General features: G+C 36.7%; 2 protein-coding genes across 2 annotated transcripts; one reads left to right on the forward strand and one right to left on the reverse strand.

Moving 5' to 3' along the window:
• The first annotated feature begins 22 nt into the window (after positions 1–22).
• Positions 23–865, forward strand: LOC124167239 (signal recognition particle 9 kDa protein). The gene is made up of 3 exons (XM_046545114.1): positions 23–288; positions 364–432; positions 551–865. Exons 1-3 carry the CDS (start codon positions 217–219, stop codon positions 644–646), a joined length of 237 nt encoding a protein of 78 aa, XP_046401070.1. The 5' UTR covers positions 23–216; the 3' UTR covers positions 647–865.
• On the reverse strand, positions 758–12,285 carry LOC124167238 (TAF6-like RNA polymerase II p300/CBP-associated factor-associated factor 65 kDa subunit 6L). Its single transcript, XM_046545113.1, has 7 exons — positions 11,985–12,285; positions 11,668–11,899; positions 10,690–10,856; positions 7,188–7,367; positions 4,682–4,798; positions 3,989–4,231; positions 758–1,307 (listed from the first exon to the last, which is right to left on the reverse strand). Exons 1-7 carry the CDS (start codon positions 12,177–12,179, stop codon positions 795–797), a joined length of 1,647 nt encoding a protein of 548 aa, XP_046401069.1. The 5' UTR covers positions 12,180–12,285; the 3' UTR covers positions 758–794.
• Positions 12,286–14,675: the final 2,390 nt, after the last annotated feature.

Raw genomic sequence — 14,675 nt, forward strand, 5'->3', positions numbered from 1 at the left:
ACAATAGTTCATTTGTCTTTTCCAGTTTAAAGTTGAAGTCGCGCTATGCGTAAACAGTTCGCGTGTCTTGTCTGAATCTCGCTAGTGCAATATGTGTAACTTAATTTCTTAGCATGCAGTGATTAATGATTTTTGGAGACTGTACCAAGGGAAAAGTAGTTTTAAGCGTAAATAGTTGAGTTGAATTTTTAACCAGACGTGATACCTTAGTTAATTATGACGTATTTGAAATCATGGGAGGAGTTCGAGAAGGAAGCAGAGATGTTGTATTTAAAGGATCCAATGAAGGTATGCCTGCATTGTTGCTTCGGACTATCAATCTCAATATATATATTGCTAATATACATTGTATTTAATTTTTAGATTAGGTATTCCATGAAATACAACCACTGCAAGGGATCATTATGCTTGAAAATGACAGATGATATCGTTGTGAGTATCCTCTATGTTATTAGTCAATTTTTGATGAGCAAAACCATCAATTACTTTCGATTCATTGATATGTGGTATCTCACCTTACGTATTCTCATGAGGCGTATTTTCTTTGTAGTGTTTGCAGTATAAGACTGAAATCATGCAAGACATGAAGAAAATAGAAAAGTTTATTAACGTACTGATGCGTCATATGGCATCCCGGGAGCAGTGAAACTCTACGTTTTGGCGTGTTGTCTTCATCTCTTTCACTTGTAATGTTGCGGCGTCATTGTATCCACCGTTTTTTGTATGTATTGTCAGCTATTTTGAAAATGTACATAGATTAAAGTAAAAAAGACGTTTTTTATTGAAATTACACATCACAACGACACGAGTATGTTCCCTGAAATATTTTTGACACAATCATTCACTCTCTTTCTCCTCGTTTTCCCAATGTATCTCATTCTAGAGTACATGCTATGGCATTCATATAACTTCCTTGGAAACCGAAGTTTGCAAGCACTTAATTGTTTTGGCGTCCACATTTCCACAACCTGATTTTGAGATTGGTCTTCATCATCACAACCGAAAAAATCATCAACAGAGTATCTTACACATTTTCTAGCAAGAATTGGTAAACACCTGAATGTATGAAATGAATTATGGCCTGTAGACTCACTCCGAGAATTCACTCGATTGTGTGAGTCAGAAGAACCTTCCCTCAGTTTATCCACTACATTGCCAGGAGTTCCACACCATCTTCGACGAACACATATAGCATCACCAAAATAATCATACAGTTGAGTCTGAAGCTCCACATCACACTTGAAGACTATTGCTTCCCTTATATTTTCACTATTCACATTCTTCACAAAGAGTTTTTCTGCAGCAGTCTGTAAAAATGAAAATGTCATCATTGACATATTAGCTCTATTATGTAGAGATAAATAATATGAGACAAGAAAAGAATTGAAGAGCAAAAGCATTCCGTTAGATTGGGATCTGTAGAGTTATCTATTCCAAAGACAGCGGAGGGGCACCACATTGGTAAGACATCACACAAATGATAGCCCAATTACATAAGTCAATTATAACCTTCCGCAAGAAAAAAACACTTGCGTTAACAGAGAGATCAGCCTGGCCAAAGAAGCTATAATATATCAAGAACATTAATTAGGCTTCTTGAGCTCTTTGACATTGGGACTTGTCTACATTGAGCTACTACGAGACAGAAAAACAGTAAACATCAAGTTCTTCACGAAAGAGCTCAAGAGACTGCAAGGAATCACAGCATCCATCACAATATTGTGGATGATCAGAAACATACTCACAGCCTGGCCAAAGCACCATATTATAACTACTCCCTGGCCAAGCCAAAGCTTCCAATGGCTCTATATGTATCCCTGCTGCTATCTCATTGGAGATATATGTCCATACAGGATGAGTGCATTAATTAATATTTTCATTTATTGAACACTTAAGAACAGCATGTAATTATTTTTAGTTACTCATTAAGACTTTTCAGAAAATCCCCCGCAAATTTCATAAAACAATATGCTGGATAAATAACTGCAAATATGATTTTGTACAGTTAAATGAACTAAGAAACCTAGTTAACACAGTACATAATGCCGGATACAATTGAGCCCTTTGATTAAATTCCTGACGCAGAGAATATTTCCCACACTGTACGTACATATTAATCCAATACATATTGGACTTAGATGCTACACAAACAGGTAAGTACTGGAATAAGAATAGATCACGGGGGATATGTGACCTACTTTTTGGCCCTTGGTTCTTCTCTCATTTTGAACATGCCATCTTTGATGAACGGTAAGGGCAAGAGTCAAATGCCAAGAAAATTAAGGATCCAATGCAGTCTGAAGCAGTGATCCAGAAAGCCAAAATCCTACTCCTAAATTATTTGTCCAAATTAGTTTCTTTTTACTAAGTTAAGATTATTATACACACACATAATTTCCAATCATTTGAATGGATTGAATTACGATGAGATCATTTACTGCTATTTCAACTACCGTAGTCAACCACTACCTTGTAAATTTGAAAACTTCATGGCAGGGGCATATAAAAAGGAGGGTTCGAGGGCCACCTTCCCCATAAAAATGAGGATGAAGAAATTAATTACCACAGCCAATTAAGTGATTGATGAGGCCATGGATGCAGCATGCACAGACACTCATACATATAATTTTATTGATAAATTTATACATGCAGGGGGAGAGCAATACAATAAACTGGAAATATGCTGCCATTCATAGACACTGAAGAGTTCTTCTTCTAAATGCTTACAGCCAGATACCTTAACACATCAACTGAGCTCACGGCATTTATTTGTTGATCAGCATTTGATTGCATTGCTGCGTTTCCCTAAATGTTGTGGTGTTTGAAATTTTCCTTCCTGCTGTAATAAACAGCAAGGTAAGTTAACAAAAATGCTCCAACAACATTTCAAAGTGGGTATAATGAGCTGGACGCTAGTTTCGAGTGGCTTGGGCACTTTGAACATGATGAGGTGAATGTTGAAGATCACATTGATTCTACGCCACATCTCAACATAAATAAAATATTGAAAAAATCTGCCTATAAAATTAACAATAATAATAGTTTCACGATTGAAAATTTGTCCAAAGACACCAGAATAAGCTGCAATTCAAGCCAGCATATTCTGACCGAGCATTTGCAATTTAAATGTGTAGCCAATAAATTTGTTTCTCAACTTGTAAAACAGGGTGAAGAGAATACTGAATATGACATAATATTTGGTCTCCCAGGGTTGATATGTTTTTTTATCTGTTAAACCTAGCCTCATGTGAATTTTTACTGCTCTTGCGAGGATGAAGAAAAATCTAAAACTGAAGCACGTACAGGATTTGGAGACAGTAAAAACAGCTTCACAAAGTACATGGAAGATATCAAAGCTGAGTTTTGAAGAAGCTTCAAACATAGAGAATAAAGACTTGATGAGTGCATGGCATTTTGTAGAGAGCACTTTGAAGGTAACTAAAGGAATTTTGGAAAAAATTATAATTAAACTTTTTATAGCAACAATCCAGGTATGCTTGGATAACCCCTCATAAAATAGGATGTGTATACAAAATTTAACCTCAGAGTCAATATGCTAACATAATGAGTTGCTGACGGTAGTCCCCTTATGGTTGAATACAAGAGTACCCTTCCAACATGAGGATCTACCACTGATTCAGGGTAGTGCTCCTTTTCAAATAACTTGGCAGTCAGGAGATGTGGGCAAAATATCTCAGGGCGGGTTCCTAATGGGACAGCCTCATGGTATTATTATGTGATCCACTCAAATACTATACACCACGGCGGCACTAGGTAAGTACATTCATGGATCATTTAGCACAACTTTGCCATTACACAAATTCTATCCTCGGGGAAACAATCCCAATGCCATCTAGCCAAATTACATGAACTTAAGCCTCTCTTGTTTGAAAGTGAGAGATAATCTCACCTTACACACTTAATATTTTTATCTTTTATTTATTGAGAATCATTTTTTACTAAACAAAACTATAAAAATATCACTTACCAGAATAGCTCCCTTAATGTCATTAACAATGTTGCTCTTGTTTGCTTCTTCCAATATTGTCAGGTAATCTGACAAATTTGGCCATAAGCACTTATCAAGAGCTTCACTACCAAGACAATTAATTGCATGTAAAGCTCCTAAGTGGCTTAATAATGGATTTTGAGGATTCATCAAGGTACCCGCAAGGTTGTAATAAAGTTCAACATACAGAACTACTTCAAGTGGGTGCCAATGCTTAAGGACCTACAATAAGATAAAGAGGAATTAGTCAGAATGCAATGGTATGGAGTAAGAGGTGAGTCACTGAAAACAAAACTCAATTCATTTCTTATATCAGAATAATTAATTTAAGCTACTAATTGGCTCATGTGGCAATTTCCAAAGATAGACAATCTGAGTATCAATTAAAGTTGGAAATATTGGTATTTCCGAAACCAGCTTTTTCATTGATTTAGGCAATCGAAACACCTGTTTTGCAGATATTATTTTTCCACCTTAATTGGCATTCCAAATATAACTATGTATCTTAAACCACCACATAAAAAATCAAGTACCCAAATTAATTAAACCATTAGATGAGATTCATCAGCCACATATACCTTGGCTCTTAAAATTCTGAATGGCTAGTTTTTCTTTAATCTCAATGCTAAAGAGACTAGGGAAAAATATGCTTTGAAATATAGAGAATTTCACCTTAACTATCATTCTTGAGGCAGTTTTTCTCAGGTACTCATCATCCAGGAGGGATTTCCCATGGATAGGCTGGGGATTTGTAGCAAAGAGGAGGAGAGAGGTCACCAAAGTGTTTGACTGAAAAGCAATGATGCACATCATAGTAAATACTGACCAAGATATAATTATAGAATAATTTCAAAATGTTCAGCTAACTGATGAAGTTCTAGAATACCTCTGGCATAGGAAAACAGATCATAGAGGAATACAAACATTCAAACTTAGTTGGAATACTCAAAAACATCTATATACAACATTTTCTTGACACGTTTTTTTATGCCAACAGCCTTTATTGCAAGGATTGGCAAAGTAGGTAAAAAAACTATAAGTTGAAAATTTTACCTCGCTAAGAAGATACAGAAAATTATCCATAAATTGTACCTACGTGGAAATTACCCACTTTTTTCACCATTTATTGACAACAAACTACTCTAAGTAAGATGGTGACTTCTAAGAACAAGTGGATGGACTCCCTATGGGGTCTCCATTATTCCACCATAGATGCATTTGACAAAAGGCACTCTCGTTCACTCCTTTAAACTTTATGTACTTCCATGAGTAAGTGGACGATATTTACACCAACTGGCCAAATGGGAGAGACCTCATTGAACAATTCTTGACCATATGAACAAGAAGCACCCCAACAAATTGGATATAAAAACAGACCACTGGATGTCATTTTCGACATCTGTATTCACTAGAGGATAGCAGCCGCTGTCTACAGGAAACCCATCACTAAGGACCTTTACCATAATCAGTGGCGTAACTAGAAATACGCTTTGGGGGGATGGAGGGGTCTGGGGGTTGATATCAATAAGTGCATACTTGTTTTATATAGTATTTCCTCACTTTCAAGAAGCAAGTATTCTGTATTGTTTTTGTTCATAGTGAGCCCATACAACTCATGTGTGTCCTTAGGTTTCCTAACCATGTAGCTCAGGTCACCCACGTCACCTGAAATTAGCATTTGGTCATCTGCAAAGTACATATATCGGTATAAAATATTTTCTACCACTCATAGTCATAAACAAACACATTTCCTTAACTACCCATAAGGGAAATTAATTGTTTGATGACGTCTAACATTGAAACCATGGTTTTGCAAATATGTGAATAAATATTCATGTGAAAGCAAAAAGTTCTTTTTAATTTTAATCCCCTTAAGGGCTCTGTCAAGATATATTTTTAGAAGTGTGGACATAAACCACATATCAAACCTCTTGACTTTTTAATTTCTCCTGTTAATTGGCCTCCAAATTTTATTATTGTGTGATTGTTTACATAAAGGGCCATAGCTGCCTAATTCAGGTAGAATCAATTTCGAAGGCCCATATCTCCTCCCATAATTTCTGTGTAAGAACAGTGGCAGAAAAAATTAATGCAAAGCTTATTGGCATCTTAAAGTGGCCAGTTCAGGAACTACTTGTCTTCCAAAATTTTTCCCTTGTAATGCTCTCATACAGCCGGGAATTTTAAAAGCTATGTATATTGGGGGTATACTGTGCAGTAATAACAACGTGTGCAAAAAACAACCTCTTGGCGAGGAATTAATGAAGGACTTCCAGTGTCCAGAAGGAAGAAGGTCCTTAGGGCTTTCGCATATTAAAGGAGGCCATGGTATTAGGCATGCGGGCAAGAGCGCTGCTGGGTTGGGCCTTTAGCCGGCTTTGAATTTGGCAAACGATAGGTGATGTCATAACAGATATCACTTTTCATTGCTGCGTTTACATTCACGGTGTCCGTTGCATACATTAATTTTTAGTTAATATATGGCTTGATAGTGTGATTGATAGATACAGTGATTGTCTTATTGTTGGCTTATTAACACCCCTTATATCAGGGAAATAATCATATCCATCGCATTATGACAACAATGCTCCATCTCACCACAACTCACAGAGACACCACATCATTTGATGCTGCTGGGACTTGGAACAGGTCTATTGGTTTAATTACCTTCTGTTTAAGACCAACAACCAGTCTGACAATTTGGGAGTAAAATTATTTAATAAATTACCCAGCAAAGCCAGATCAGTGAGCATCACTAGACTGAAAAATGTGCTGGAAAAGTGGCTGTGCAATTATCCACTGTACTCAATTAATGAGTATTTTGAGCTGGACTTTTCTTCTCTTTTATTTTAAATGTAAATTTAAATGTAATCTTTGTAATGTATGTGTTTCTAATGTTTTAATCCAATGTACATGTTTTGTATGTTTCGTTGTATTGAATGTTTTCATAAATGTGTTGTATACAGCATCCGCGAGGGCCAATCCTCGCCGTGGATGAATAAAGATATATAAAGATATATGATCTTAATACCCCATCAACACTTATGCTTAGAGTGCTTGGAGAAATATTTTCAATGGAAAAAAATTGAATTTGTAGCTTACAAATCAAAGAAGTTGTCAGAAATTTGCATGACAACTTGCATACGTTAGTTGGGTAAATAAAACCAAGGCTACTTACTGCATCAAATGCCCTCATGTCTACACTATTATTTTCAATTAATGCATCTATTGCCTGAAGTAGATTAAATATTCTGATTCCATGGCATTTATGCTGATAAATATAAGCAGCAATAAAATTCACAATCATAGGCACCACTGGACTGATTTTTTGATTATTCTTCAAATCATCAACAGCAATCTGAAATACAAGAGGATATATGAATACGCATTACATTATGCAGAATACATATATAATTTCTTAAAAGCATTTACCAAAGGGCATAAGTTATACTGTGAACCCAAAAAATGAAATGTGAGAAGCCTTAAACATATAAGGGATAAGAGTTAGGCGCACAAAGACACTCAGCTCACAAATTGTAAAATTTCAAAAACATCAAATCTTTTCACGCTCGTTACCAAATAAAAATATTTCACATTGCTGAATGCAGTCACACTGAAAATTTCAAACCAAAGGATCTCTCAAGAAGATTTTATGAATACAAATTTTAGACAACACCTTCACTGACTTGACCCCCGAGTTACATCGTGCGAAATGTGAATGACCTGAAAGAAATGTACAATGTTTTAGAGAACACAGATAAAGAAATAGGGCTTTGGATTAACGAAGAGAAGACCAAATATGTACTTGAAAATCTCAGCTTCTCAAAAGTTGAAGATGCACAGTTAAGTATGTAAAGTGATGGAAATGTTAGAATTTTCAATCATTATAAAGAGGTAAGCCAGGTGATTGCATGGAAACTCTGGCCATGGCTTTCACGGCATGTTTCTGCATAGAGAAGACTTTGTGGCAGGAGCTAGCATTATCCCAAAAGATGATGCCATAAGTTAGGTGAGGATATTTTGGCATAATATATCATTTTCAGAGTATCAATGGTAGTTACTTTGGCCAGCTTTCTTATAATAAATATACCAGTGGATAGTTTATTCATTATATAGTGAATATGTGATACTTTTTGCTGTTCTGGAGGTATATTTAACAAATTGCTGGTGATGAGATTGGTATGATGACAACCAGGAGAGAGCTTTCCCCAAGATGCCCACTGACTGCAGTTTCGAGAGAAGAATTGCATGATTAATTCGATCAAAGGCTTTGCTTAGGTCAAAGAAAACACCAGCTGCTAATTTACGATCCTGAAAAGCTGTGCATAGTAGGTCTAATAGCTGAAAGATGGCAATACTTGTGGATTTGGATTCACACAAACCATGTCGAGCATTTTTCAGTATTTTAAAGTTGATTGTTTGAGGCATAACTTGGTGAAAGCGATTCATAATTAAATTAAAAAGAAGAACTTTGTGCTTTCACATTAATATTTATTCACGACCATGGTTTCAACGTTAGACGTCATATTCAGGTGAACTCTACACAGGTCCATCACATCCTTTTATACCAGGCTAGGAGGGGTAGAGAGGAAGGTAATTAGGTTGAACGGATTGGTCAACAGAGAAGAGGGAGGAGGAAAAAGCATGGTCATATGGTATGAAAGAAGTTAGGGGGAGGAGGCTCCCTCTACCTTAATATTAATGTGAAAGCACCAAGTTCTTCTTTTTAGTTTAAGTATTTTAAAGGTTTTGAGGTAACTCAGTACACGATGGTAAAAAAGTTTTTCGAATATCTTTGAAAAAGCAGACAGAACGGTTAAAGGCCTGTAGTTTGCTGAGTCATTTAGAGGGCCCTTTTTATGGATTAGGGTAATAGAAGCAAGTTTGAAGAGCTCTGGAAAGACTCCAAAGCATAAGGAGGTATTGAATATGTCAGAAAGGGGACCAGCAATGACTTTGGCAACATGCTTAATGAAAGGCATGGGTATACCATCAGTACCTGCTGACCAACTATTTTTGAAGGAGTGAATAATGTGAATAATTTCAGGTTGCGTGCTTGGGAAGAGAAAAGTGTTTTGTTTGGGGTTGACTGCTTTGATGTCAATTATGGATCTAAGGGTTGAGGGTGAGTGACAGAATTGTTTATTGAAGCTATCTGCAGTGATTGATGGATCAGAGCAAGGAGTGCCATTGAAGAATATCGGGGAGGGGGGCAGGGTTCCACAGGAGGATTTTGTGTTATCTTTGATCACTTTAATCAATGTCATTCACGGGACTATATTCAAAGAAAATTCAAAGATGAGGAAGTTCTCACTCCGGGAATCCCATGATCACAACCAATATACCCTTTGAGCTCAAACTAGGTAATTCAATTTCCAATTTGTGCTGCATTCGCGATGACAAATAACACATCACATGGTGAGTTTTTGTGGCCTGAATATAGAAAACCTACATTTTTCCCATGGTCAAAGATATGCGGCAAGTTTATGTGCAGATAAACAATCTGTGTTCTCTTTTCTGAACCAAGTTATAACCAGCGCACCACAAGTCATGACATATTTCTATTTACATTGCTCTATCTATTGCTATTCTCACGAGATTTGAAGGGTTAGTAACGCAATGGTCTAGCACTGCATTAACTTGCCGCAAGGACAGGGAAAGTTTACGCAACAGATTAGGGCGAATGGTTGAACAAAGAACTAATTTGATTTTTTAAATGATTAATAACACAAATAGTTACAAAACTGAATGGATAAAATTTAGACTTTATTAACTATTTTATAGGACTACAATGCCTAAAATTTCCACAGTTAAAACAAAAAAATAAGAAAAATAATTGAAAAAAATCTGTGTGTACGTGCCCGGTCTATCTTATGTAGGTTGAATAAAGAAAATGTCTTTCTAACATGCCATTGTAATACTTATTTTTGTAGGCTTATTGATTTTTTTCTAAACTTATTATAATAGGTCAAAAATTATTAAAATCAGTACAGCCGCTCTTGATTTAAAAATGGTGTAATTAAACTGTTTATTGATTATTAGGCGGTACGAAGTTTGCCGGGTCAGCTACTAGGATGCATAAAACATAACAATGGTATAGTTCAAAATTATTTACAGTAATGATCAACTCAAGGATAGATGCTGATAATTTGCCGAACAATCTGATCTGTAGCATAATCACAAATAAAATTTTGCGATATGTTGTGACAAAAATCTTTGTATGGTCACACAATCTTTAGACAGTGATTATTATATCGGTAATTATAATCTATTTCTTTTACATAGATCAAAAATGGTATTGGAAAAAATTCTGTCAATAGTAAATCTCAATGCAATTTTAATGACATATCTCAAATGATAGTTAAAAATATTTTTTGAAATAGTCATTTAGTGATTATAGTAGGGCAAAAATATAAAAAATTGAATTGTACCAGGCAGATAAAAGTTCATATAGTTAACATATTCAACATTTAAGAGCCTTAGGCATCAAATTCTAAGTTTCTTCGTCTCACTCACAATAGTTACAGTCTTGTATCTATGAAAAAGAGCTGTTGATATTCATTTCTGGTACTTTCAGTTTAATGTGTACGTCCATTTCATGGATTATTCTATCCAAAGTTTCAAAATAAATCGCTCTCAAAATTTTCACACCTGGATATAACTATATTGAGAAAGCATACCTGATAACACTTTCTAGATTTCCCCAAAAGACTCTTTCCAATTTGCTTGTAATACTCAAGGTGGTGAGGAAGGATTTGAATACTCTCATTGGGACTTGCATTTGAAGCTTCCTCTGATTTTATGGCCCTGTTTTCACCACGAACCAGGTCTGGAAAGACCCAAGAACCTGAAATAAAGATTAGAATTACAACAGAATCACTTATTTTCAAGTTGTTCTCAACTGGAGGTTCCTACACTTATCGAATACAGATACAGGGATAACAATGGATCATTTTGGAAACAAAATAATTCATACATCTTTGATAATTGTCTCAATAGAGATATGATATCTATGTACGTTCTCTTAAATCACCAATACGTAAGAAAATTTGACCAGGCGATAGAAATGACTCCATTTTCATGTCAAAGAGTACAATTATGAATTTAATGGCACAAAAAGTGCTATTGCCAATGGAGATGTTTTAAAACACGACAAACTATGAAAGAAAAAGGCATTGGGTTAGGTATTGGATAAAACAGCGCTTACATCTGTCAACACTTAACGGATAGCACACGGGTGTCTAGAGCATCTTCACTCGCTCAGTGATTTAACCCGGAAGGTGGTATGGTTCAGAGCATCTCCTGCGTCCACAACATCACGCTACGATAAGTATGAAAATAAAACTTAAATTGAACCCACTTCTAATCACAAGCAAAAGTAAACACTCACGAGCATAGGCAGGTGTAAACTAACACATGTAAACATAAGTCGCGATTTACGAGTACGAAAATCATGAAGTGCGTGATCAAGTTTCAGGATCACATTCTATTTGCTCCTTAAAATAACTAGACAACAGTGAGCATCAGTCGTATCAAGCGATCATTGCATTCTGCTCTAGTTCATTGGTAATAACAACTTCTCTAGAAATAACAAGATACGGTTGCTTTCATTGTTTCAGATACCAGAAATGATCTTACAAAGAAAAATGGGGAAATACCTTTAATGTAACACTCGTCTCTTTGAAGATAAACCTCACTCTGCAGCGAAGTAGTAATCAAATCCACCTCTTCATCTTCGGGTACGAATACGCGCGCTTCTTTCACAGAGATGAATCTCAAGCTATCAGTTGAGCCATAGCAACGAGGTGCATCCGAAAGGTGGAGGACAAAGTTTAAGTCATTGGAAGTCAATTTAGATCGGTTCGAATGTCTCAGGTAAACTCCACATTTCTGAAATACAACGAGATACATGAAGCATCAACTCCAAAACATAGGGATTGATTTGCATTCAAGGAATTTAATGTAAGTGCCTTACGTGAATAACTTCTCGCAGTCTATATGAAACATCATCGGCTAAACGCTTTGCCGCCTCTTCGGATAAACTGCTAATCCCAATAGAATCGGCGGCGGCATTAACAGAATCCACGGATATTTGAGCGTATCGTCTACCTTCACCAGGCTTTTTCTCCTCCTTTTTACGATGTGAAAGTTTGTCAGTCTTTGGATTCATCTCTTTACGAGCGAAATGAACCCAAGAAATATAATTTCTTCATAACGTGACATAAACCCGCCTCTGCTTCAAGAATTATTTTGAAGCCAGTGAAGTTGGCTGCGATATATTCGATCTCTCGATGTTTTGAATTTCACTTGCCACTTGTAGCAGACGCGGGAAAAATTAAAAAGCGTATTTTGAATGCTTAAAATGATACGGATACCACGCGCAGAAATGAGTGCTTTTTACAGAAAGTGAAAATTGAAACATATCCTAGATATATACTTCATCTTCATTTTTGGCATAACTTATTTACGAGCTATAGTTATTTCACCAGGGGAAAAAACATATTGTTACATCGCCGCCAGCTTCCACGCTCCTCAAACTTATCGGCTGCTATAAATCCGTGATCTTTAATTTGTGACATCCATCGATTCACAAGTAAAAATGCTGGTATTGTGGAATCGGTTAAAATTTCACGGTACATATCAATTTCATACAAATCGGCAGAAAAAATTGTTTTGGTGAGACAAATTACACTTTTGAGTATTAATGATCTATCGATCATCACAGCATTTTCTCACAACTATGGGTTCGATTAGCCTGATACCAGAGTGATTGATGGTGAAAATCTAGACCATTACTATGGAATCAATTGGTATAATTTCCGGGGAGAGTGAACTTCACAGAATCAGTCAGTAGTTCGATGTGGAAGGCAATGGAAAACCACCACATTACCTTACCTGTGATGCAACTTTGTATTCAATATGACGTGATGGCATTCTTCCAAATAAATTGCCCCCCCAATAAGATGTCTGGGTGGGGACTACTGGGAAGGATTCACTTGCCAAGGGAGTCTGATGTAGGATTGGGACATGTAACATGAGATCATTCAGGATGAGTAGGAAATAGGAGAACTTGAAGATGGAGATGAGCAGGCTAAATTTGGATACATGCAGTAGGAGTGAAATGCAAACCATTGAAATATAACACAATGCAGGCCTCATTATAGAGCAGATATGAACAGTGACCACAACCTAGTGGTAATGGTCGACTGATTGTGAGATACAAGAAGGTGAAAAGGACGAAACGATAACATAGATGGAATCTGAAGCCACAGGAAGAGGAACAGAGCAAAAGTTCACACCTTCCATTGATGATAAGCTGGAAATAGCTTAGGGGGCAAACCGAAGTGGGGAAGAGAGATGAAATAACCTTAAGAAAACTATCACAGAGGTAGCAAGGGAACAACTTGCAAGTAGGCCTGTAAAAATTAAGAAACCATGAATTACTGAACACATCATAGCAACAGTGGATCCAGGATGGGGACAAGAGGGTTAACGTTCCAGCAGAAGGAATCAAAACAAAATTACAGTTTTATCTGGTGTAAATTGAATACCCAAGGGGGGGCCCTAGCCACTCTCTGGATCTGCCTCTGCATCTCTCATAGAGGAGGAGGAAGTATGAGAACAAAAGGAATGAAAATGAAGACTCTAAAGGAGTTTGAGGAAGTATGCCATCCCAGAGTCAAGTAAATCCAAAGAGAAATGGATAATGAGCGGCTGCGAGGATATTAATGAAAATATGATGAAGGGCAACTTAGATACAGCATCCGCAGGCTAATCAAAAGAGCCTTCGTATGCAGGGAACCAAGAGTGAAAACATTGGAGATTCACATGGGAAACTGTTGAAGCATGATAAGACATCAGCAATACATGGAAACAGTAAGTGGAACTATATCAAGGCCTGCAACCCCACAAAGAAGCAGTACCTACCAGATGACAAAGTGCAGGAGCTCAATTGTGGTCCAGGAATACGAAGTAGAGAATTCGAGACACCCATTAGTGACTTATAGAATGGAAAAGTGCCTGGAGAAGATATAATCAGAGGAGAAATAATCGAAGCACTATGTGAGAAATTGCAAGATGTACAGTATGAAATAATTTTACACAGCTACAGATTCTGAAAGCTGCCAGAAGACTTCAAAAGGAGCATAATGGTGATCATATCAAAAAGAAAAGGGCTGACAAATGTGAGGAGCTCCAAACAATTAGCCTCACTCGTATAATAGGAAGATGAATCAAAGAAAACTTGGCAAAAAACCAATTTGGATTTGGGAAGGACAGAGGAACAAGGGAGGGATTTCTATGCCTGAGACCAATGGTTGAGAAAATCATCTACGTAAGCAAGCTGCTGTATGAAGCCTTCGCGGACTTGAAAAAGGCATTTGATAATGTCAAATAGAATAAGACGTTCAATAAGATTGAGACACTTTGATGACTACAATGACATAAGAATCATCTACCAGCTCTACAGGGACCAGGTGGCCAATACCTGCACTCAAGGATAAAGAAAATACAGTGGAAATTAGCAAATGGGTCTGGCAAGGATGTAACTTATCACCAGCACTCTCTTTGGGCATGGAAGAGGCGATTAAAGACGTAAAAGAGCAAAGAATCAAGGTGAATGGAAAACAAATAAACATGCTACGATTTGCAGATGATATTACAACCA

Source organism: Ischnura elegans, chromosome 10, assembly GCF_921293095.1.
Source record: "Ischnura elegans chromosome 10, ioIscEleg1.1, whole genome shotgun sequence".
NCBI classification, from domain to species: domain Eukaryota; kingdom Metazoa; phylum Arthropoda; class Insecta; order Odonata; family Coenagrionidae; genus Ischnura; species Ischnura elegans.